This window comes from Apus apus, chromosome 24, assembly GCF_020740795.1.
Source record: "Apus apus isolate bApuApu2 chromosome 24, bApuApu2.pri.cur, whole genome shotgun sequence".
Classification (NCBI taxonomy): domain Eukaryota; kingdom Metazoa; phylum Chordata; class Aves; order Apodiformes; family Apodidae; genus Apus; species Apus apus.
The window spans coordinates 5,694,579-5,718,846 of record NC_067305.1 but is presented as its reverse complement, the minus strand read 5'-3'; the positions used below and the strand labels follow the sequence as shown (position 1 = coordinate 5,718,846).

The following is a 24,268-nucleotide window of genomic DNA, read 5'->3' as shown; positions in this document are numbered from 1 at the left end:
TGGGCTGGCCTTTCCTTCAGCTCTTTCCTAACTCACTGTGTTCGCTGCAGCTCCCAGCGTGGTCGTGGCTGTGGCAGAAGGGCCAGATCAGGAGCTGTGCATCACAGGCCTGACCTCGCTGGGAGCTGGGGGCTGTCTGTCCGTCCCTGCAGGCTGCCAGCACAGAGGGACAGGACAGTTCCTTGCATGATGTTGACGTGCTCTGTGATTAACCCAAACATGTTTCCTTTGAGAACCTCAGGCTCTAGGGGCTGCAAAGGGCAAGAAGCTGCGCTGCTCACGGAGCAGGAGCCTGGCTTTAAATCTCAGTCACCACAGAGAAAACAGCTTAAAGATGCTAACGGTGAAGCAGAGTTGCTGGATGAGGTTTCACTCCTCCTTTGAATCCTGGCTGATTTGTCCCAGCAGCTCCATTTTCACTTGTTTATCTCCTAACTCCTTGCTTTTGCTGGAAGGTTTGTTAGACTGCCACTTTTTTTTTTAAGCTACTGTCAAAGCAATATAAGACTAGAACAAAATTATAATTACAGTTCTGTGCAGGAGGTGCATCCAACCCTTTATTCCTAAAATGAATTTGGAACTGGAATGATAAAAAGCAGATGGCTCAGGTTTATAAGAGCTCTTTGGTGACTGGCTTCAGGCCCTCCTCAGTGATTATTGGCCAGAAGTTACTGGATGCCTCTAGAAACTGCAGAGAGGGAAGCACTCATGTCACATGGGGCACGTCTAGGGCAGCAGTCATCAGGCCAAGAAGAGCCATGAGAGGAGGTTGTTAGATCTTGCTCTGCTTCTGAGCTGTGTGGCAGTGGCATAAAACTGCCTGGGAAGTTGTCCACAAACAAGCTGCACAGACCTTTGAGTACTGGGGTGGAATGGGACCATCTCACAGTGTCAGGGATTGCTCCGTGCCCTCTGAAAAGGGAAGTTGTACTGATGAGGCTGCTCTTGGACTCTTTGCAGTTGGTTTCGTAAGAAACATGCTCAGGCAGAGGCTCTGGTGCCCATACCTCCCAGCCCAGAAACAAAGGACAGGTGGAGAAGTATGACGGCCGTGCCTTATCTGGAAGATCTGCACAGGTACAACGAGGAAGAAGACGATGACTTGTATGACATTGAAGATGATATCATCTACACTCAGGACTTCACAGTACCAGGTAGGAGAGGATGATCCTGGCATGCATAGGGCAGAAGTGGCTTTTTTTCTTTTTTGACTGTTTAGAGCTTTTTAGGAAAGGCCTCAAAGGTCTGATTATCCTTTCAGCAGAGGAGACTATTGATTGTGAAGTGCTGTGGGTGACGCACGCTGAGCCAGCCCTGCTCCGGATGCCTCGGTCCTTTATTTGATCAGCCAGGATGCCCCTTCCTGCATGTCACCCATATGCCCATTTCCTTCCTCCCTCCACTAACAGCTCGCTCCTGCTGGCCTCTGTTGTTTGGAACATTTAATTCTTTAGGCCAGTTTTGCCAGACAGTTATTTTGGAGCCAAGCCCTGAAGTGACTCAGTGTTCAGAGTAGATGGCACATCTGGGGAAGGAGCCTGTAGCTTTATGCTGAGACCTTTTTCTGTTCCAGTCTTGGTAACTATCTGGTTACAGAGCTGCTGCTTGCTTTAGTAGGGATTTCCTGTTGTTGAAGGTAAGCTAACCAGCACGCAGGGGGTGTGTGGTTTGACCACATGGTTCTTACAAAGTGGTGGTGATGCAGCAGCTTTCCCTCAGCCTCCTGTCCCCAGGAGCCTGAGCAGGGGCTGGGGGGCTGCTCAGGCCCTGCAGCCCCGTGCTGTGGGAGCAGGGCAGCAGGTTCTTTGTCTCACTGCCTGCATCCACAACATGAGTCTCCAGATTAATTGCTCCAGCCTGTTTAATTGCTTTGGAGGGAAGGTTTCAAGCACTGTTGGTAGGGATGCTGGTACACTTTACCACAGTGAGATGAGAGGTGCCCGTGACTTGTGACAGGTCCCAGTTTCTGGCGTTCAAGACTAACCAAACTGCTTTAGTTTTCCCTTAACCATGGCCTAGTGTGCTCTGTGGACCTGAGTAAAAGCAAGGTCTGGTTTTACCCAGTCTTGCACCTGAAGACCTTGTTTTTTTCTTTATTTCCTGGTTAGGTGGAAATTGTTTTTTTGAAGCACTGTCATGGAAGAATGAAGTGTCAGGCCTTGAATCCTAATAAGCCTCAAGTTGTACCCGATGCCCAAAATTCCATTGGGCAATGACTTGAAACAAGATTGGCTTCCCAGGCAGTGCCTTCCGTGGGAGGAGGGGGCTGCCTTGAGCCCAGCCCACTGAGCCAGCACCTGGTCCGTGCTGTGACATCCCTGGGGCAGGGTCCCCACCAGGGTGTCTTTTCAGATGTTCAGCCAAACTGATCTGTAGGTGGGTTGGAGGTGGAGCCTGCCAAGATGAAGGGATTCTCATCAAAGTGAAAGAGATTTATTTCCAAGTGCTGATTCACTGGTGGCAGTTGGGTAATTTATAACCTTTTCTAATAGAACTAATGTCCCAGTGCCAGCTGGGTGACCTGCAGAGCTCCGTCCTTTGCTCTCTTTTTACATCCCACAGACTTGTGCCAGAGTCTGACCAGGGCCTTGCCTTTCCTCAGAGCTCAGCAGAGCCTTTTTGAAAGGAGGGGCCCTCTTTGAAATGTGGTAGATGCACTCAAGCACCTACTTGATTGCTAGGGCCTTTCTAAGCACAGGGTTGAGAGGACAGTTGCCAGATGTATTCCCCGTGGTCAGAGGTCAGACATCTTCCTCTGTAAGTGCTCTTGGTGGGAACAGCCAATGTCTAAGTGCCCCAGATAGTTCTGCAGAAATGGTGGGGCTGGAAGCCCTGCTGCAGGCAGAGGGGGCTGAGCACAGTGAGGAAGCTGGCAGGATCAGAAATCTGTAAGCAGAATCACTTGCATCCCTCTCTAATTTTACATTTTCCTTTCTGAAGTGGTTTGCAGAGGAAGGTATGGTTGGTGTGTGTGTGTGTGTGTGTGTGTGTGCCCATAACCTCCCCTGGAGGGCCAGCCCTCCAGAGTGAGAACCTCTGTGAGAGCAAATCTGTTGCTCTCAATTCTTGAGTATCTTGCAGCCAATCCAAGAGCTCACAGGACAGTCTCTTACTGCTTTTCTGGTGCTGGGCTGGAGAATAAGAGCATGCAGGTCTCCAACAGTGCTCTGCTGCTTCTCTCTGCATCCCCAGCTGCTGAGGAGGAAGCTGAGGCAGGGCTTAGAGGACAGAGAGGAGCCCCGAGCAGTCACCACGAGCTCTTTGGAGAGGAAGCTGTGCTCCCATCACCCACAGGCACAGAAGAGGAGCACGAAGCTTGTCCTGGGCCCTGAAGCCACTGCTCTCCTGGGCCTCTCAGGGCCTGAGCTACTGGCAGTGGCTGGAGAATGCAGGATCATCTCTATGCCTTCCCCCAGGCTTCAGCAGGATCCTGCCTATCTCCAGGACAGTTGTATTGTTTCAAAAGCAGGTCACTTTGTTCTTCAAGGGAATAATTCTTCAGTTTTTGGTTTTGAATTTCAGAGGGCAGCTGTAGGGGTTCAGCACACTGCAGGGGGTGGTCTATGACCCCTCCCCAAGTGGGTCACTCAGCCTGTGCAGTCTGTGGGCAGCATCATTGCCCCTGCAGGCCCAGGGTGCTCCTTTGCTGCCATGCCCACCTGCCAGCTCAGCTGGATGTTCCCTGCACAGGCAGGTGACTCTGAGAGTGGGAGATCATCTCCAGAGCAGTAATACCAACTATTACACACTCCTAATGCAAAGAGCAGTATTTAAACCCAAATAAGAGCTGTCATTTCAGAAGATGACAGGCAAATTAATGGAAGATTTTTTTAATTCTCTTGTAATTCATGCTGTTTCAGAGGGGTTAGAGACCGAAAAGTTAGTTGTGGCCCCATCAACCAGCACTTGCTTTGTTACAGTTAGCCAGGGTGGGTGGGATGGACAGAAATCCCCTCCCCAGAAATGCAGCATAATGAGCTCAGGGTGAGGAGGAACCTGGTGTGGGACAGTCTGCTCTGGTTGGCAAAGGCAGGGGGGCAGCTGGCACAGGGGATAAACTGCCATCTTCTCTTACCCAAGTCTTCCTGCAGGATCCTTTTGAACTTGCAACTGTTACATTTCTAGCAGTGACACCATATTAAAATAAAAATTAAAAAAAAAACAACACCCAGTTTGTAAGTGACTGATGAATTCAGTTGTGGTTCTGCTGGGCAGCGAGAGCAGGAGAACAAGTGACTCATAGGTGGGAGTGGGTGTTCAGTTTGGGAGAGAGAAGAGGGAACCTCATTAAATCTTGCATTCTTCAGAGGGAGAAGGGGCTTTGAGAATGTGCTTTTATTTTTAAAGGGTTATTTAAAGATTTATGCAGATCTGTAGAGAGCCTTAAATGTTACATGCCCCTGGTTCAATCAGTGTTAAACATCTCATCCAAGGGAGGTGCTGAGGAGAGAGTAACTGGCACTGGGCACATGACAGAGCATCCTCTCCAGAGCTGCTGCTTTGGAGAGAGGCAGCATGTGCAGGAAAGGGATGGAAGCATCTTGCTTGTTGCTTTTGTGCTGCCTTTCAGATTTAGAAGGCTGTGCTCTGATTTATTCTCCCCTGCTGTTAACCCCTTCCTCCTCTCCAGCCCAGTGCTCCAACAGAGGCAAATGGCTGCTTAGCTTGAGGCTGGTTTTGGTGGTTGGTTTTTTTCCCATTTTCCTCCTTTAGCATTCAGTCTGAGGCTAGAAAATAAAGCCAGGATTGGAGTTTCAAAGCCTGGTGCTTGAAAAGGTGTAGTTTCTAGCCACAAATTATGTATGTGTGTTTGTGTCTGACAAACCCAGCAATTCAAAAGCTCTTCACCATTTTATTTTGAAACCTTTTTTTGTGCCTGAATGAGCTGGATGGAGCCATTAAGAAACGTAAGAGGTGGCAAGGGTGAACATGCACGTTTTCAGTGCCTCTCCCAGCCCTCCTTTTATTTATTTTATTTTTAGCCCAGCTCAGTGGCAGTGGTAAGGTAGGATGTAGCTGTTCGAACAGACACAGCGCTGGGTCACTGGCTTCCGTGTGGGCAGGCAGTTGCCAAGACTTCATCCCATGCTGAATTTTTATTTTCATTAATTTGAACGTCAGCAACTGTCATTGGTAAAGGAGGTAAAATTAGCTTGCAATTCCCCCTCCCTCCTTGCTATCCATAATAGACTCCTGGGACTGTGCTTTTAAAGCAGGGTGGGAGGAGGGAAGAGTCACACAAAAGACAAATTAACTGTTTGGATATTTTATTTTTTCCCTCCCCAGTCAGAAATGTTAATTGACTTGGCCTGAGTTCAGCTGAGGGAGGGGAAGGAGAAGTGTTCAGCTTTGCTCTGAATGGGGTTATTTGAGGCTTTTGCAGTTGGGGTGTAGGGAGAAGAGGAAAAGCCCTGAACCCTGGGGGTGGGTATGGCCAGGCTGTGATGCAGCCTTGACCCATGGTGAGCTGTCCTGGTCCCTGGGGAGAGCCCAGCTCTGGAGGGACTCTGGGGCTGCCACATCCCCATGGATTGGGGCCTCAGCCCTTCCCAGCAAGTCACCCCCTCTCAAGGGGTCAGGAGCTGGTGGGATTGATGTCAGGTCTGTATGTGCACAGCCAGGTAGGGCTGGTGAGTCTGCCTCGTGCACCTCAGCCCCTCACTGGGCCAGTTGTTTTCAGACAGTGTTGGAGGTGATGACACCTTCCCAGGGCACTCGTCCTTTGCTGGCAGTGGGTCTGTGTCTCTCAGGAGGTGCATGGCTGGGCAACCCCCCCAGGAGCACAGTGGGTGCTCAAAGCCAGGGGCTGTGCCAGGCCTGGTGGAGGGGCTGGAGGGGGAGGCAGGGGGCAGCTCACCGAGGCCACAGGGTCACCCTGCAGCAGGTGAGTTCCTCTCACCCTCTCTCTTCCACTGCTTTTGGGCCCCTGTCCCCAGCCCCTGGTGGACCAGCCGCACCTCACCCGCTCTGGTGTGCTGGAGTGTCCAAACCACAGCTCTGGGAAGGTGCTTCTGAGTTCCTTAGCAAGTTGGGAGCATAGCTGACTGGCTTGAAGAACTGCTTTGATCTCCAGATCAATTGTCAGGGTCATTTCTCCAGGTAATTCCTGGCGGAGCCCAGCTCAGCAGCTCAGGCTGCTTTCAGGGAGGAAATCCATCCTCCCTGGTCCTCGCAGCCTGTGCCAGGCCATGCTGGCTATGAAGCTGCTCAGTCTGCTCCCTGATTTCCAAGGGTATTTTTACCCTTCCTGCTGGGTGTTGCCCTGCTCCAGCCTGTGCTGTGCTTGGGTCTCTGCACCGGGGGGGGCTTCACCGGGGCTGCCCCCCCAGGCAGGGGCCATGCTCCTGCCACAAGTGTTCCAGGAGAGGAAGGTGGGTGCTGAAGGTGACTTTGTCTGAACAAGGTACCTCCGTGTCCTCTTTTGTTTCCCAAAGGACTCTTCACTTGCAGAGGATGTGGAGCTGCCTGGCTCCCTGTGGGACGTGCGGGGCTGGAGGATGGGAGCAGCGCGGGCCGGAGCCCGCAGCGGTGCCCGGGGAGGCTGCAGCAAGATGTAGGAGAGCATGGGGGTCTGAGATGGACCCCGATGCTCTCCTCCAGAGGAGCAGCAGCTCTTCCCCCACCCCTGTCCTCCCCATATGTCCCCCTCTTCCCCGGGTGCTGCGGCGGGGGGTGATGGCTGGCACAAGCAGAGGGGGATGACGTGCCGGTCGGCCTTGGCGGGGAAGGGATCGAGCATCCTTTAAAGAAAATTATACATAATCATCTTGCAGCCTTCGCTTCCACTCAAACCTCTGAGTCATAACTGAAGGGCCCTGGAGCGTGACGTTCCTGCTGGAAGGAAATTGCCTCTGCTGGATCCGGTGGGGGGGAGCTGGGAACCTGACGAATCCCCTCACCAGCCTCGCGTCTGGCCGGGGGATGCGCCGTGTTACTGGCAATGTCCCCTCCTGGGATGGGGGGACCCTTTGTCACCCCCTAGTTGAGTGGAGGTGACCCAAGCCCTGTCCAGCCATGGCAGCAGGCAGATGCCTCTGGAAATGGCTCCTTATCTGCTGTGCTGAGTCACACTGAGGTGGCCCATAGAGGAGGGGAGCGGGGCTGATCTGGAGCCATCCTCCCATCTGGGTGTCCCTGTTAGGGGACAGTGGCTGCTGCATCACTGCCTGGCAGTGCCCCCAGCCTTGTCTGCACTGTGGGGGGGCTGAAGCAGACCCTCCCTGGGCTGCAGGGGGTGAAGCAGACCCTCCCCTGGGCTGCAGAAGCAGCCAGGTGTTCACAGGGTGGCCGTTCTCAAGCCCTGGACCTGCCAGACCCTCGGTTCACTGCCTTAGTTTTTTGTGAGGTTTTTTTCTTATGTGCTGGAGCAGGATGGGTAAAACTGGCCCTGGTGGGTGCAAGATGCAGTCTGGGGCTCTCAGCCTTACCCATCCCCTGTTCATGCTGCCTCAGGTGGTCCTTGAAGGTGTAGAAATGGGCTCTGGTTCCCCCAGGAGCAGCAGCATTCCGGGCAAGGGGAAGGGTTGGTCCTGATGGAGAAGCTGCTGCGCGGGTGCTGCCCTCACCGTGTCCCTTCCCTTGCAGGACAGGTGCCTGAGGAGGAGGCAGGGCAGAACGGGCAGAGCCGCAGCAGGGGGCTGCCCAAGGCCGTCTGCATGAACGGGACGGAGCCGGGACAGCTGAGCAGCAAATCCAAGGCGGAGCGACGGGCCAGCGCCTCTTCCAACCCCTCCCGCAAGGCCTGCTCTGCCAGCAGCAAGATCCGCAAGCTCTCCACCTGCAAGCAGCAGTGAGAGGAGCCCGCGCTCTGCACAGGTACGGGCAGCCCGGCCCCGCGGGGTGGGGGGGCTGCCTGCTGTCTGCCCGGGGAAGGGAGATCATCTCAGCCTGGGAAGGGTGTGTGTGGTCCTGGATAGAGAGGGCAGAGGTCCGAGTCCTCAGCATCCCTTTGCCAGTGTCCCCAGAGCCTGGATCCCCCGTGGTGCTGGGGGGCTGCAGAGCACAGTGGGGACCCCCCCCATGCCCCTGCTGTGCTGCCCACACACCTCTGCTCTGCCCCCTCCTTGCAGGCTGCTGCCACGTCAGGAGAGAGCTGCTGTCATAATCCTTTCTCCCTCCTGGGCTGCAGTCAGGCTGTGTCGTGACAGCCCTTTCCCTGCCACCAGAGCCCCCCTCACTTTCTCCCCAGCTCTGCTCCCTCTGTGTGGAGCCCCCAGCCCCCTGGGCTGCCCTGGGGTGCTGAGCACCAGGATACTTCCAGAGGTGTCTCTGAGACAGTGTGTCCCCCCTCCTCACCCACTGCTATGCCCAAGCCCCTTCCTCTCCCCGGGGGAGCTCGGTGCCCTTCCTGCTCCCTCCTTCTTTCCTGCTCCCCCCTCCTCTTCCCGGCTCTTCCTGCCGCTCCGCAGCGCTGTCCCCCCTCCCACCCTCATTCATTCGGAGCCAGCAGTGACTCATGCTCTGCTCAGCCACCCCCGGCCTCACGCTTCTGCTCGTCACAGTGCTCTGTGGGGCTGAGGCTCTGTTATCTGTTTGGATCACGACCAGCTTTGTGGTGTGAAAAAAAGCCAGAAATAAAAGCCTGATCCTCCCCCTGCAGCTGTCAGACCCGCGCTCAGCCCCTCTGGCAGCTTTCATCTTTAATTCATGGCTGGGAGTGAGTCACCTGCATGGGGAGGCACTGGATGCCTCAGGGCTCCCCTGGGATCTGCTCCTCTTGCCCCGTCCCTCTTGGGGACCCAGCCCAGGGCTCTGGGGCAGCTGCCCAGTGGTTTTGGGAAGGAGCAGGTGCCTCCACTGTCCTCCCGTGGGCATTGTGGGACAGCCAGGTTGGGCATCACCCCCTCTTCCACTGCCCCCTGGAATCAGCATCTTCAAACCTTTGACAGCCAGAACATGCTCCTTGCCTTGGCATCACTGAGGGTCCTTGGCTGTTTTCCCCTGGCATTTTTGCTTCCTGGCTCCAGGGGCAGGTCTGGGGTTACCTGGCTGAAGGGCTGGTTGCTGGGCCAGAGCAGGGACCCCAGCCCCCTCCTGCCTCTTCGGGAAAGGGGGGGCAGGGTGTGACCTGCCCGTGGTGGCATCAGAGCAGGGGCAGAGCTGGGGTTTGCACCCCTGATTTGGCACCAGTCCCCAATCACTCCCTCCTCCCTGTTCTCCCACAGCGTCCCCGTCCTCCCCCCATCTCTGCCCCCCCCCCCCGGAGCGGGTTGTGCTTCCCATCCTAAAGGAAACCAGAGGAACCCGACCAAGGAGCCCTCCCCGCGGCCCCCGCTCCGGGCAGCGCCAGGAACCAGCAGCTGATGGTGGCCAGATCCCACTTACCACCTCGGAAGATGAAATCTCCAGCTGGGAAGATGCTGCCCCTCCTCCCAATCACTCTTTGCCAATCAAGACACTGATTCTGTTTTTAATTTTGCGATGGGAAGGGCGGGATGAGCGGGGCTGGGGGGGTGGGACCCGCGCCCCCCTCCCCGCCGGGCCCCCTGGCTGTGTAGAGTCGTGCAAAGCCATTGCCGTGCACTTTATGTTTTAGACTACTGTTATATATTATATATTTTCCTCTTTTTTTTTTTGGTTTTTTTTTGTTTGTTTATATTTGCGGTATATTTAGAGATTCCTACACATCGTGATGTGTTTAAAATAAACCAGATGAGGAAAAAAAAAAAAAACAACAAAAAAAAACCCCACAAAAAACCAAACCAAACAGGTATTAAGACAAAGCAAAACTTATTAAACCTGCATGCTGTAAAAGGGCTCGGAAAAGGGAATGGGTGCGCTCGTCTGTTTTCTTTTGGGTTGTTTGTTTGTTTTTTTTTTTAAGAAAAAAAAATAAAGTGAGAACAGCGAGGTGGGTTTCATGTCCTTCCTCCTGGAGCAGGTGGGGTGGGGGGGTCTGGATCCCCCCTCAGGCATACTCTGCTTTTCTGGGAGCAGCCACAGGGCGATGCTGGGCAGGAGCAGTTCCTGAGCCCCCCCAGCAGCTCCTGAGCAGGGCAGGACACTGTCCTGGGGCGGTGGGAGGTAAGAAGCAACTCAGAAAAGTCACAGTTGTTTGTTTGGTTTTTTTCTCCTTTGTTTATAGACTTAAAAAGGCTGAGTTGTAGTTAGTGCTTTGGACAGAGACTTGGCAGAGGGAAGGAGCGACCCGGCCTCTACTTGCATGCAATGGGGGGGCTGTGGAGGGGCACGGGGGGGCCCTGGGCTGGGCCCCACTGGCCCCCCCCGCCTGCCCCAACCCCCAGGTAACACATCTGGGGCTTTTTTTTTTTCCCCTTTTTTCAGCCATTGTTTGAAACACAAATAAAAACCCAATAAAAAGCAAAGCCCTCCCCTGGAGCAGCAGCATCCACCTCTGTAAAAATCAATAAATACCCTCTGAACACCTCGAGCCCTGCACTGAGCTCCCAGGGAGGGCAGGGGGTGCTCAGCACTTGGGGGTCACCACATGCTGACCCAGCCCCACACTCTGCTCTCCTCTGAACAGAGGGGACAGCACCGGGGGCAGGTGACAGGCAGCCCCCACCCCTATAGGGGCTACTTGCAGGGGATACCCAGGGTGGCCCTGCCTCCCCAGACCTCAGGATGCTGCTGTGGGGCCCAGGGCTCACCCCTGCCCCTGGGGGGGATGCATGAGCCCCTCAAGCATCCTCCTGCCCTGGCACAGCAGCTTCAGGCCCCTGCTTCCAGTTGAGATCCCAGGATCCTGCAGCACCGGCGGCTTTATGGGCTTGAGGAGGTGACTCCCTCTTCCCAAATAACTGTCCTCCCTCCAGGGTGGCACCACAGCATCCCCCAGCTCCGGCCCCTTCCTCACCAGGGTGTTCCCTGGCCGGACAGGGGGCATTATTGCTTGTAAAAAACCGGAGAGGGGGGAGAGCGTCTCTGCTACACGGCTCTGGTGAGGTAAGGATTAGGCCTCAGCTGGGCGGGGGGTCTATTAGCAAGTCCCTCGGCACTGACCTCCTGCCAAGGAGCTGCTGCATCTCTGCACCCCGGTCCTCTGGGACTCCCCCAGGCACCCCAGGCCTGGGCCCTCAGCCACCACCTGGCACCTCGCTCCCAGGAACGAGGGGGCTCGGCCACCCCACGCTACCGGACCCCGCGGGGGGGGGGGGTGCAGCCAGGGGACCCCCGGTGCCCTCCTGGCCTCCCCGTGCTGGGGCCACCCTTCCCGTGGTGCCCTGGGCTGGTCCCCACGCCAGCGGCAGGAGGGGATGGAGCCCCGAACCCCCCCACGCCGGGTCTCCCCTTACTCCAGGCCTAGACAGGGCTGTGGTCGGGGGGGGCATCGCTGGCCACGGCCACCGCGTGCTCGGCGCTCTCTGCCTCTTTCCTCAGGTGCCCATAGAGCCGCTCCTCGAGCCCGCCGGCGATTTTGTCCATCAGCTCCAAGCCGGAGCCCAGCCCCAGGCACCTCCCAGGGCCGGGGCAGTCGTCATCCCCGGGGGGCTCAGACCCAGCCTTGGGTTCTGGGGCCGCCTCTCCGGGCTCCTCCACAATCACCTGGATCTCAGGGTCGGGCAGTGCCGGGGCGGGGGGGACCCCGTCGGCCGCCTCTGCCGCCTCCTCGTCGCCGGCGCTGACGATGCGGGGCAGGGGGCTGTGGAAGCGGGTGTCCAGGGGGTAGTTGGCACTGTCCCCCCGGCGCAGGGGCGTGCGGTGCCGCTCCAGCGCCGGGTACCGCACGCCGGGGTCACTGTACTGCTTGGCGTGCTGCCACTGCTTGCGGAGGTGGGTGCGGGAGCGGTGCTTCCCCCGCAGCGGAGACTCGTCGAACTGAGGGTCGTGGCGCACGAAGGCGTTGAACAGCGCGTCTGTCTTCTCGTCAATGCTGTAGTCCCGCCGGGGCAGCGCGTCCCGCCCTGGGAACATCTGCCCGTACGGGGACCAGGCCAGGGGGCTGTGGGGACGAGGGGGTCCCCCGCCCACCGCGCCCCGGGCCGTGCTGCCCTCGTCTTCCTCCTCCTCCTCTTCTTCCTCTTCCTCCTCCTCTGGCTCCCGGCCCTCGAAGCTCTCGAAGATGGTGCCTTTTCGCCCCGCGCTGGTGAAGCAAATGCGCTTCTCAGAGGCCGTTTGGTCCTTGGGGGGCCCCTCCTCGCCCCCCCGGCTGGGCGCCTCGATGGAGGCGTAACCACTGTCCATCTGCAGCAGCTTGCGCGTGCCAGGCTCCGACTCCTCCGGCTTGGGACGACCCCAGAGCTTCTCCTCGGGGCCTTCAGCCTCATCCAGGGAGGAGGAGGGGCAGGGAGCCACGCCGCTGGCGGAGGAGACGCTGTCCCCGCCGTCGCTGCGCACCGAGTCCTGGTCGTTGCTCCGCTCGGAGGAGGCGTAAAGCTCCAGCGAGGCGCGCAGGCTCCAGATGTCGTGGTAGGCGCTGGGTGGCTCGGGGACACCGGCCTCGCCAGGGCTGCCTGTGCCCCCCTCGCTTGGCTCTAGCCTGCAGGCACCACCCCCACGTCATGATGGGGACAGAGGGACCCCGACCCGGCAAGCAGAGCACAGGGGAGGTGCCAGCCCAGCACCCGCAGGCGTCAGGGCGGTGCCGTGGTGCTACATGGTCCCCCATGCTGTCCCCACCACCCTGCCCATGCCCCGAGACACCTTCTCCATCACCAGCTCCCCCCCACACCCCTCATCCAAGACCCCCACCCCCCGGCTGCCCCACTAAAGCTGCACAAAGGTGGAAGTCCCCCATGCATGGGGCAGTGCAGGGTCCCTCGGTGCCTTCCCGGTGCCCAGCTCCCCCATCCCCTCTATCTACTGAAAAATACCTGCCGAGAGAGGGTGGGGGGCTGGCGGGGGAGGGCAGGAAGGGGCCGCTGGTGGGGTGAAAGGCCACGTCATCCGTGCGGGCGATGTACTGGATGATGTCGGTCTGGTGAGGGTCCCGGTCTTCCTGGTCCATGCTCTCGCTGGCCGCCCGCTGGCGCTGGAACTGCCGCCGCTTTGGGGACCCTGGAGGGGGCACAGGGCAGGGCTGGGGGGACAGTCCCCTCCCAGCACAGCGAGCCCCCTACCCACACATCCACCCACCTGGCACATCCCCGCAGGGCTGTGCCGGGGCCCCCCGCTGCCCCTCCTGCCCCCACCTCTCGTGTCCAGGCTGGACGCCCGCTGGGTGCTCTCCAGCTTCCACTTCTTGATCCTGAAGTAGGGGCTGGCCCCGTCCAGGCTGGCGTGGCGGCGCAGGCGGGTGAAGAACTGCAGGACCGTGCCCTGTGCGGGGGCCGGGGCGGGCTGGCCGGGGCTGCCACCGCCCACCCCAGCCGCCTTCCCACTCCTGGGCACTGCTGAGAACTGGGGAGGGTTGGGGGGGCCGTGAGTGCCCGCTTGGCTCCCTGGCCTCCCCCCACCACCCCAACCCCAGCTCGGTTCCTTTGTCCTGCTCCTGCCAAGCTCGACTGCAGCTGATGCACAAATGTCCCCCAGGGCAGGGGACAGAGCAGGGGGGCAGAGCTGCATGCCCACATCCCTTCTCAAGGTCCTGGCCCAGAACAGGGAGGGGGGGGCACGCAGTCCCCCTGCGGCCCGGGGCCATCCCTGTGCTGGGGATCATCGGGGCAGGGACAGGATCCCTGGGGCTGTGCAGGCTGCCGAGGCTGGAACGCCCCTTCCCCTGCCCGGTGCCGCCCCCCGCCCCGGCACTCACCGAGGGGCCCTCCCCGGAGTCAGAGGAGGCGGAGGCGGACGGGCTGGCCTCGGTGAAGCTGGTGTCCACGGTGGAGTTGTAGGTGTCCCCGGGCAGGGCAGAGCTGGGGCACATGGCATGGCTGAGGAGCACCGATTGGGGCAGGGTCCCCCCGGGGGTCTGCAAGGCAGAGCATGCTCAGGGAGCTTTGCATGAGGGTCAGGGACCAGGATGGGACCCACGGGAACCCCATCTCTGCATCCAGCAATGCCCTGAGAACCCCACCCCAGCTCCAGCAGTGCCTCCCTGGGGTGCTGCAGAACTACTGTCCCCCGGAGTCCCACCATGTCCCCCCAAGGTGCTGGGGGCTCACCTGGAAGATGGCGAGGCTGGGCTTCGGCGGGGGCAGGCGGGGGGTCATGGCCAGGCTGTTCTCACTGGACTCACATTCGTGGATGGTGACGATCTTGAGGGCGGGTGGCGGGAGGTGCAGGTGGGTCAGCCGGGCGTTCTTCAGGTGGTGGAAATCCCCTTCTGTCAGCGTGTACCTGCCAGGTGCGCCGGGTTAGGAGGGGTGGCTCCAGCCCCCCTGCCCCCCCAGCCCCCGAGCCTAGTGCTTCACCTCCTCCCCTTCTCCTGGGTCTTCTTGCCCTGGTCGAAGAGCGCGGCCTCGTTGAAGGAGACGCGGCGGGCGGTGGAGGAGCTGGAGGACAGGAACCGCTCGCTCTCTGCATCCCGGTAGCTGGAGGATGACAGGCACTCGGGGTCCTCCACTTTGATGGTGATATCTGTGGAGAGGGGGGATCAACAGCCTGGGGCTCCCTGCCCATGGGGCATGCCAGCTTCCCCAGCTGAGGCCTGGCAAACTTGTGGCACCCAGGGTCCTGATGCCAGCCTGGCAGTGCCTGCTTCTGGCAGTCTGTCCTGCTTGTGCAGCCAGGGCAGCACTGGGACAGATGATGGAGGGCACCCCCACCCCAGGGCTGGGGGCTGCACTCAGGAGAGAGGAGGGCCACGAGCCTCTTTGCCCCCCTTCACCGGAGAGCTGGGGTGCTGCTGGGCGTGCAGCTGGTGCTCCTGGTGGGCCATGGCTGGCAGGTCACAGCGGTCCCACCGCGGCACTCACCCTGCGCTGGCTGCGAGTCATCCAGGTAGGTGGTGTTGGTTTTCTCGGGGTCATCGCTGGCTCTGCGGGGGGACGAGGGTCAGCGGGGCCAGCGCTGGAGCCACACACCCCAGGGACAGCAGCATGGCCTGCCCCCCCCGTGGCCTGTCCCCACCTGGAGTGCCGGCGGTCGGCCTCGCAGCACCGGCGGCAGATGATCAGGACGCCGGAGAGCAGGACCAGGGTGCCCCCGATGAAGATGGAGAGGAGGGCGAGGAGCAGCACGTACCCATCCTGGGGGGACACCTCGCCGGGCACCGCCTGGGCAGGGTCGCAGGGCTGAGCCGGGGGGGGACACAGCCCAGCCCCACACCCGGGGTGCCGGGGCAGCCCCCCCACCCCACGCCGAGGCTGACGCCGAGCGCTGCTCCCAGAGACGCTCCCCCGCCGCCCCCGGGCCTGCTGCCGGCTCCGGGGACCTGCCTTCACCAAGGCAACCGCAGCAGCCCCCGCGCCGAGAGCGGGGACGGGACCCCAGCCCTCCCTCCCCCCCGCGGGGCCCGTGCTTGCACCCCAACTGAGGGAGAGGGGACTGATCCGGCAGCATCACCCGGGACCCCTTGGACCCTCAGCACCCGGAGCACCTCGGGCAGCCGCGCAGGGCACAGGGGGGGTAACACCCGCCCCCAGGGCCGGCAGAGCAGGGTGGGTGACAGTCGGGCAGGGAGGCCGCTGACACCCCCACCCAGGTGCAGCCCCCAGACCCACAGCAGCCGTGCAGTTCCCACGCCTCACGGGCACTGCCCCACACCGAGACCCGCGTCCCCCCTGCCGCGGGACCCCAAGAAGGGCAGCGTGGGTGGGGAAGCAGGGGAGGGCAGGGTGGCCCCGCTCACCGTGGCGCTCTCCGTCGCGTTGTCCCAGGGTGTCGGGTCATCGCTCATGGTCCGTCCCGGCCCGATCGCGTCCTGGGGCGGGGGGAGACAGAGGGAAGCGGCGGGGCCGGGCCGGGGACTGTGGCGGCGGCTCCTGCCCGGCCCCGGGCCCTGCCCGGCACCGCCGTGCGGAGCTGCCGGGAGGGACCGGGAGGGAGGGACCGGGATGGAGAGATGGAGGGAGGGACCGGGATGAAAGGATGGAGAGAGGGTGTGGTCAGGGGGGAGGATGGAGGCACGGTGGGATGGAGGGAGGGGCGGAGGGTGTGGTCAGGAGGGATGGAGGGAAGGTGGCTCCGAAGGGATGCGGGGATGGGGAGAAGGGGTCAGGGCCGCTGCCTCTCCGTGGGGAATCTCTTGCTCCCCGCCGGGCACAGAGTCAGGGTGGGATGGGCACTGCCACCACCCGACCCAGCCCCGAGGGTCGCGGGGGCCACTGAAGGGACAGGGCGACCAAGGGGACAGCAGCGGGGCTGTCGAGGGGCCCGCGGGTGATGGAGAGGGGTCCTGAGGAGCGAGAGCCACCAGGGCCAGGGGACAGACGGACGGACAGACGGACGCCTCCACACCCCGCTGCGGTGTGAAACCGGCGGCCTCTGGACACCCGACTGAGACCCCCCTCGCCCCCCCCCCGGGGGCTGCCGAGCTCCGGCTCCCGCCGCGGGTCCGTGTGTCCCCATCCGTGTGTCCCCACCTGCCGGAGGGGCCCGGGATTGAGCTGGGGTGGGCGATGCTGGTGTCGGGAAGCCCCCGGGGGCTGGTGGGGGGGCAGGGGTGGGCGTTGTGCCGGCCGGGACGCCCGGAAACTGCTCAAAATCAGGTCAGCAAAAAATGTGAATGAAGCCGGTGGCAAGAGCCGCTGGCAGGGACAGCGCGGGGCGGGGGGAACAGTGTCGCGGTCCGTCGCAGCCCTGGCACGTCCGGGGAGCGAACCCCTCGGGGCGATATCGGGGTCCTGGGACCCCCTGGGTCAGGCACGGCCCCCGCACCCGCCCTCGGACAGCTCTGAGCTGCTGGGACCAGCGGCTCCCCCCTCCCCGTGACCCCCAGGGGCAGGAGTGGGGGGGTCCCTTCTGTGTCCCCCGCTGTGCCGGGGGCGCTGGGGAACCCCAGGCTCAGGGGAGCAGGCGAGCGGGCCGCGGCTCCAGGCGGGACGGGCGCCCCACCGGCGGGGTCCCGAGGAGGGACCCCCGGGCAGGGGGCGCGAGGGGCCGGGTGGGCGGGAAGAATGTCCCTCCTGTTCCCCATCATGGAGGAATCCCGTCTCCATGGCGACCCGGCGGGAACAGGCCGGCCATTGTCTGGAGGAGGGGGCCGGTCCCCGCGGCCCCTGGACTGTCCCCGTGGGTGGGGACAAGGGGCCGGGACATGGGGCCACTGCCGGTGCCCGGGGCGGGGGGCTCGGAGTCGGGGGTCCCCGCTGCTGCCGCGCTCCTGCACGTGCGCGCCCAGGGGAGGGGGCGCGGGTGGGGGACAGGGGCGGGTCCGCGCCCCACGCGTGTGTTCGCCCCGTGGGGCTGGAGGCCAGGCCAGGGGGTGGAGGGAACCGCTCTGCTCCCCCCCCCTGCAACTGACCCCCGGACCAAGCCTGGTGACGGGGATGCAGGCAGGGATGCGGGCAGGGATGCGGGAGGTGGGCAGGGATGCGGGCAGGGATGGAGGGATGGGGCTGTGGGGCAGGGATGTGGGAGAGGGATGCAGGCAGGGTTGTGGGGCGGGGATGCAGGCAGGGATGGTGACAGCGAGGCAGGAGCCCCCGGGAACGTCCGCGCCCGGTGGGGCGCGATGGGCTCCCCTCGCCCGGCTCCGTCTGTCGCGATAGGGGTTGTCGCGAGGCGCCGGAGCCAGACACTCACCTACAACCGGGACCGGGGCTCCATCGCCGCCGCTGCGCTCGGTGCGGCGGGGCGGCCCCGGGATTTATGAATGAACCGGAGCCGCCCCCGCGCGGCGCGGGCGTCACGTGGGGACAGGGGCTGCCCCGAGCCCGGGCTGCACCGGCCCTGCCCGCACCGGCCCCGCAGCCCCAGGGGCGGTAGCAAACTGGGGCCCCTTCGGGACTCCCCGCGGTTCGGGCAGGGGTAGGCGGGGACGGGCAGGGCCCGGGTCGGGATGAACCCCCCGAGCCGGCGGGGCTGCGCTGCCGCCCCATGTCCCCGCAGCAGCAGGGGGCGGTGGTGCCGGGGCTGTGCGGGGCTGTGCGGGGCTGCGGGGGCTGCGGAGCCGTGCGGGGCTCTGCGGGGCTGCGGGGCTGCGCGGGGCTGCGCGGGGCCGTGCGGGGCCGTGGGGCCGCGGGGCTGTGCGGGGCTGCGCCCCCCGCCCCACCGAGCGCGGGGACAAACCGTGGGCGGGGCGGCGGGAACTACAATTCCCATGAGCACCCGCGGTCCCGCCCCGCGCGTCACTTCCTGCCGGCGCCCGGCGCCCCACGGGCCGTGTAGTCCCGCGCGGGGCACGCCGGGAGCCCCGCCGCCCCGCCGCGCCCGCCCGCCCTTGCCGCCGCTCCGGGGCTGCCGCCATGTTCCGCCGCCTCGCCCTGCGCCTCGCCGCCCGCCCGGCGCTGCTGCCGCCCCCCGCCCGCCGCTATGCCGACCCCGCCGCCGGCCCGACTCCCATGGCCTTCACCTTCGCCTCGCCCACGCAGGTAGGGCCGCGGGGCCGGCCTGACCACCGGGGGTCCGGCCCGGGGGGCGCGCGGCGCCGGCTGCGGGGGCTCCGGGAAGGAGCCTGAGCGGCCGCCCCCGCGGGGCTGTCTGTGCCCGGGGTTGGGGGGGAGCAAGCGCCGGGGGGGCGGCCCTGAGCGGGCTCGGGGGTCGGGGGCGGCTCCCGGGGCTGGGACCGAGCGCCGGGGTCGGTCAGAAGGAGCGGGGGGCGCTGGGTCCCCGGGGCTCCTGCCAGCGGCTCCGCCGGGCCTGACCTTGGCCTTGACCTCTGCCCCCCCCCCCCCCCGCCCCTTGGCTCCCCCTGCGGCTCTGCCGGGGACGCGGGACCTTCCTGCGCTCCCGGCCCGCGGGGCCCGCCCGCTCCCTGGGCTCCGGGTGCGGGGCGCGGCCCCCGAGGTGCTGGCGGCTGCGGGGTTGGGGTGTCCCAAGGCAGGGCTGGTTAGCGCAGCTCTGGCCGGGCTCGGGGACACCTGCTTGGCCTCAAGGACTCTTGTCAGCCTGCTCGCAGCTGCACCCTTTGCCCCTCGCCCACCTCCACCACCGCACCTCTCGGCAGGCTTGGAGCAGCATCCCCTGCTTGCCGGGACCTCCGGGGTCCGGCCCCGCTGCCCCCTGTGGCAGTTCAGGCCTTGCTGCCTGTTGAACCCCGCGGCCTGCCAGCTGCTGGCAGCAGGGCTGCTCCCCGGGGTGCTCCAGCAGGGCTGCCCGCTGCACCCCTGGGCTCTCTGGGGTCACAGGACCCCCCTTCCTGTCCCTCCACTCCTGGTGACCGACTGTCTGCCCTGCCCTCCCCGCCCAGGTGTTCTACAACGGTGCCAACGTGAAGCAGGTGGACGTGCCCACGCTGACCGGCTCCTTCGGCATCCTGGCCTCCCACGTCCCCACCCTGCAGGTCCTCAGGCCAGGAGTGGTGACAGTCTATGCTGAGGACGGCACGGCCACCAAATACTTCGGTGAGTGGAGCAGGAGGAGCTTGGGATGGACACGGTGTGCATGGGGGTGTTCCACAAGGCAGGCTCTGCTGATCCAGGTGTGCCTGGCTGCACTGCCAGGGGTTTCTGCCTTCCCTCTCTCCCGGGGCTGCCCTGGAAGTTGGGGCCCCATGTGAGGCCGTGCTCTGGGGTCAGGTGTTCTTGGTTCTGCTCAGACTCTCTGGGAGCATCCCCAGCTTTAGCTTCCTGTTTGGAAACGAGTCCTGTGGGCCCTGGGAATCATTACAGGAGGGCACTGAGGTTTTGTCCTGGCAGTGGGACGGTGGGGGTCCCAGGATCAGCTGCCTGGTGTGTGGGCCCCAGCGGGCCCTTGGGCATCCCTGCCTGTGCTGCCTGACGGGTCCCCGCTCCGTCCCCTCGCAGTGAGCAGCGGCTCCGTCACCGTCAACGCCGACTCCACCGTGCAGGTGCTGGCAGAGGAGGCAGTGACCATGGACATGCTGGACCTGGCGGTGAGTCCCCTGGCCCCTGCCTCTCTGCTGGAAGGGGGGCTGCTCCCCGCTTCACCTGGGGGGGTCTCGGGAGCTTCCTGTGGCTGTGGAAAGACCCTGGGCTGCACCTCCCCCCAGCTTCCCTGCCGCCCTCAGAGGGGGATCAGAGGGAGAGGAAGCTGAGCAGCCGTTCCCCCTTCTCCAGACACTCCCCTCCCCTCGGACAGATGCTGATCTTGCCCCTCCCACCCCTCTCAGGCTCGGGAGCAGCTTTTTCCCAGCGGGGCCTGTCGATAAGTGCCTGCTAAGTGCCTGCTGCCAGCGTGGCCTGCGAGCCGCTCTGTGGGGCCCCGTGTGTGAGGCCAACGACTGCAGCAAGGGGTGGGGGAGGGGTGTCTCAGGGCTGTAGGACAAGCCCCCTCTCCTGTGGTGGTCTTTTGATGACACATTCTTTGTGCTCTTGTGTCCAGACTGCAAAATCAAACCTGGAGAAAGCTGTTTCAGAGATGGCTGCAGCATCCGATGAAGCAGCTAAAGCAGAAGCTCAGATTAAAGTAGAAGCTAACGAAGCCCTTGTAAAAGCCCTGGAGTAATTAAGGTAAATGTCACCTACATCCTGGCTGAGATTTCCAGACCTGCACTGAAGACAAGTCCCTGCTCCTTGCTGCCCTTGGCAGCTTCCTGGCAGCAGCTTCCCTTGGGGGCAGCTGAGGGTTGTGCCAGGATTTCAGGGAGCAGTGGCATGAGAACTGTCCCTTTTGGTGCTGGGGCATCGGATCCAGGGGGTTGGCGGGGGGTCCCTGCCCGGAGCCACTAGATGGCAGCAGGGCCTGGTGACGCGGGAGCCCGCGGCGCTGCTGGGCCTGGTGGGACAGGCCGAGGCAGCTCCGGAGCAGCTGGATGCCTGTGGCCCCGGGGGAGAGCGACCTGTGGCCTCTGCTCCCTGTTCTTTGCCTTCCTCTGCAAACAAACAACTTCTGTCTCGGGGGAGGCAAGGCCAGGCTGTTACCCCGTGGCCCCTTTTCCCTCTCCCCTGCTGAGACTCTGCCTCATCCCTGCTCTTCCCACGTGCTGGGAGCCCGGCTGCGGTGCCGCGCGGGGCAGGTGAGTCACGCGCAGCCGCTCCCGGAGCCGGTGCAGCCGGAGCTGCTCCCACTATCTCCCTGATCTCTGCTCCCTCTGCTCTTTGGCCGGTGAGGTCAGGTCCCAGGGAGCTGGTGGTTCTTGTTTACTTGCAGCAGTGGAACAGCCAGAGCCAGGGCCAAGCCCTGGGAGCAGACCCCCCCGCGCTGCCGAGCCCACCCCCCTCGAACCCGTTCTGCTTGTGTGTGTTGCAGGAATCCCACTGCTGATGTGGAGGAACCCCAGAGTGTCCAGCTTGTCCTGGCTTCCCCAGTTGTACAGATGGTGCAGGACAAATGGAGGCAGAGAAAACGCTCTGATCAATTAAAGGGAAATGTGATCCCGTCTGGTAGCACGTCCCCTTCTTCTGAGGCAGCAAATTGCAGGCTGTGCTGCGCCGGTGGCCGGGCTCTGCCAGGCTGCAGCTGCACCTCCAGCACTGCCCTGGGCTTCAAGCTGGAGATTCCCGTGGGAGATTCACCTACGGGAGGCTTATCAGGCAGATTTTATAACCCCCTCCCTGTGCTGTCAGCCACCTCCACCCCCAGTAATCCACCTGGACAGCCGGATTATGGCAGCGCGGGAGGAGGCAACCACGGGGCAGTGCAGGCCTGTGCCAGAGGCTTCATGTCCCAATTCCCTGCCCTGTCCAACACTGGTGCTTGCTCAGCCTCCCAGCTCCACTGCCACAGGAATTCATGTCAGCTGGGCTGCTTCTTGGGCTGCTTCTTCACCGTGTTTCTTACAGCTGGATGGCAGCTGCCCAGGCTTTGACCCCTTCTCCTGCTGCTGCATTTCCAGCGTGCGTGTGGCACACAGAGCAGGGGAAATCTCCCCCTGCTCCCTGGAGACAGGCTCGGTGCAGAGAGGGAAGCAGATGCTGCATGTGGTGGGAGTCTTTCCTGCATCCATGTGCGGTGGGGGTGGCTGATGATGGTGCTCTGCTGACATTGCTGCTTGCCAGCCAGCAGCCCCATCCAAGGGGGCTGCCTCAGGGTCCTCACTACCAGCATCAAGAGGGAGGCCGAGTTTGTTGGTCCCCCTGTGCCTCCTGAAGCTGGGCAGGAGCAGGTTGGAGCGAGGAGCCGTCTCTGCCTGTGCCAGACACCCGAGGACGCGTCTTGCCAGCGGCACCATCTGCTGCTGGGCTCCTCTCTTGGCACCGTCCTCCCTGTGCCTCCCCGAGGGGTTTTGTTTCCCTCTGCTGCCCAACCCTCCCAGCAGTGCTTGGGGGAGGCGGGGGCAGCCCCTGGGCGCGGGGCTGCAGTCCCTCTGCCTTGCTCTAATCCCCTTTTCCCTGCACTCTGGCAGCCTGGGAAGGCAGGCTGGCTGCCTGTGTGGGCAGCTGCTCCAGCAAAGGTCGCAGGCAGCAGGTTGGGGCTCCTGCCTGCCCCCCCTGCCAGCTCAGCCCCCTGGAGCAGGGCATGGCTATTTTCAGTGCTGCCACCCAGGATGTAATCTTGGCTGCCTCCTCTTACCACCACCTCCTCCCCCTCCTCTCGCTCGCTCTGTCTTTCTCTCCCCCCCTCCACAAGTGATCAAAAATAGTGCCTGTGGTGTTAAATTTCTCACTCTGTAGCTTATTAAAAGCCTCAGAGTGCCTGACGCTGAGACTATTTGAAGCTCAGCCGACTTCCCAGTTCCTGACTTGCTCCAGTGCCTTTTTCTTCCCTTCTCTGCTCTTCCCTTTTCTTTTTTTCCCCCTTGTAAAGGTCATACGTTGTGCTGTGCATGAGCAAAGCCTCAAAGTCAGCGCGAGTGCTAATTAAAACGTCTTGGGAATAGCTGGGGAGGGGCGGCTGCGCTCCCTCTTCCGCTGCCTCGCTCTGCGCTGTCCCCGGTTGCTATTTGCGGCGCCGGGCGCACTCCCGACGCGCGGCCGCGCTCTTTCCGACGGGAGGTGGCTGGGATGGTTGTTGGGTTGGTGTTGTGTTGTGTTTTTTTTTCATCTAATGGAAGAGCGTTGGCGAGGCCGGGAAGCCGGGGAAACGGCCAGCTGCTATTTTTAGGATGGGAAAAAAGTGTCTCTGTCAGCGTCCTCTCACCAGCTCTTCCCACTGCCTCCTGCCAGCTCCCGGGGAGGACAGGGGGACAGCTGGGGTCCGGGCCTGCCCCCTCGCAAGGTGTCCTTGGCTGGGCTGTGCATGACGCCTGCCGGGACTTGTAGTCTCATTTGGGGAGGGCAGGGAGGGCAGCTCTGGCTCATGCTGTGCCTGAGGTGGCACAGACTCGGGACAGCTGTGAGCACAACTGCGCCCCTGCGGGCTGCTCTGCCCCTGGGCTGTGGGAAAGCGTTTAGTCTCAACCCTGCTATGGCTGGGCAGGACTGGGATGGTGTCGGCTGCCCCACAGTTTGGGGGTGCAAAGGGATGTGGGGGGACATTCCCAGGCTCCCCTTGCTCCCCCTTGCAGCCAGCCTGGACCCCACAAGGTCCCTCCACTGCAGCCTCAGCCCCTCGCAGGCCTCCAGCCTTTCCCATCACGGCTCCGTGCAGAGCAGCCTCCTCCTCCCCCAGCTCCCTCTGCCCACGCCGGAGCCGCCATCGCTCCCATCCCGCTGGATGCCACAAAAACGGTCTCTGACTCTGCCTGGCACTGGAGGCTGAACCGGAGGCGAAGCCCTTTCCTGCTCCCAGGGGGGTGCGGGTCAAGACCCAGAGCAGACTGTGCCGGACCCTCCCACTCCCCACCCCGGAGGTGCCATCCCCGGAGGTGCCATCCCTGCTGGTGGCACCAGCGCGGCGCTGGGCTGCCCTTGCAGCGCCGGCACCTGCCCTTGGGGACCGTGTCCTGTGACGGGGCCAAGAGGCCTTTCCCTGCTGCTTTTTGGGGTGCTGGGACAGCCCCTCACCCCTGCGAGGGGTCCCTGCTCCTGGCAGGGGGATGTGGGTTGTTATCACAGCTCCTCCAGGAACTGGGGTCTGTTTGTCTCGGGTTTTCGCCCGCCGCGGGGTGGGGTGGGCGGGAGGGAACCGTTCCCGTGCAGGAGGGAGGGGCTGCCTGGAACACAGGGTGAGCGGGGCGGGGGGGGGGGGGGCCGCACGGCGCCCTCCGCCTTCCTCCCCACCGGGGGCTTTTACCCATGACTCGCATCTTCTGCTGCCAGATGGAGGGTGGGGAGCCGGGCCGGGAGCGCTTGGAAAATGAAGCATCCCCGAGTCTTCTCATGGGGAATTATTTCCAAGAGGGGTTGGGCTTTACCAGGACAATCTCCCGGTGCTGGCGTCCCCTCCCCGATCTCGGCCACATGGCATTTCCACCGTCCCACCCAGATCCCGAATGCAGGGGAAAGGTTTGAGCTCTCATCTCTGCGGGGAAAAAACCCAAGCCCCAGAGCCCAGCGCAGCCGCAGGATCCCCCCCGTTCCCAGCCGGGCTGACTCATCCAGCA

At 62.7% G+C, this 24,268-nt stretch overlaps 3 protein-coding genes across 4 annotated transcripts in view; 2 read left to right on the top strand and 1 right to left on the bottom strand.

The window, feature by feature from the left end:
* STK11 (serine/threonine kinase 11) overlaps positions 1–9,849 on the top strand; it is a 38,689-nt gene extending 28,840 nt beyond the window's left edge. The window contains exons 8-10 of the mRNA XM_051639667.1: positions 961–1,154; positions 7,585–7,815; positions 9,165–9,849. Coding sequence (XP_051495627.1) covers positions 961–1,154; positions 7,585–7,793 — 403 coding nt within the window. The 3' untranslated portion in view covers positions 7,794–7,815; positions 9,165–9,849. The remainder of the gene's footprint in view (positions 1–960; positions 1,155–7,584; positions 7,816–9,164) is intronic.
* Positions 9,850–10,108: 259 nt separating this feature from the next.
* On the bottom strand, positions 10,109–17,565 carry CBARP (CACN subunit beta associated regulatory protein). Of its 2 annotated transcripts, XM_051639664.1 has the most exons (10): positions 17,527–17,565; positions 15,632–15,703; positions 14,911–15,056; positions 14,757–14,818; positions 14,253–14,418; positions 14,004–14,178; positions 13,652–13,810; positions 13,092–13,299; positions 12,774–12,957; positions 10,109–12,439 (listed from the first exon to the last, which is right to left on the bottom strand). In XM_051639664.1, exons 2-10 carry the CDS (start codon positions 15,677–15,679, stop codon positions 11,263–11,265), a joined length of 2,325 nt encoding a protein of 774 aa, XP_051495624.1. In that variant the 5' UTR covers positions 15,680–15,703; positions 17,527–17,565; the 3' UTR covers positions 10,109–11,262. The 2 variants fall into 2 exon arrangements, with proteins under 2 accessions (XP_051495624.1, XP_051495625.1); XM_051639665.1 differs by lacking the exon at positions 13,652–13,810.
* ATP5F1D (ATP synthase F1 subunit delta) lies at positions 17,456–21,223 on the top strand. Its single transcript, XM_051639991.1, has 6 exons — positions 17,456–17,567; positions 18,049–18,314; positions 19,133–19,286; positions 19,689–19,777; positions 20,227–20,354; positions 21,094–21,223. Exons 1-5 carry the CDS (start codon positions 17,456–17,458, stop codon positions 20,347–20,349), a joined length of 744 nt encoding a protein of 247 aa, XP_051495951.1. The 3' UTR covers positions 20,350–20,354; positions 21,094–21,223.
* Positions 21,224–24,268: the final 3,045 nt, after the last annotated feature.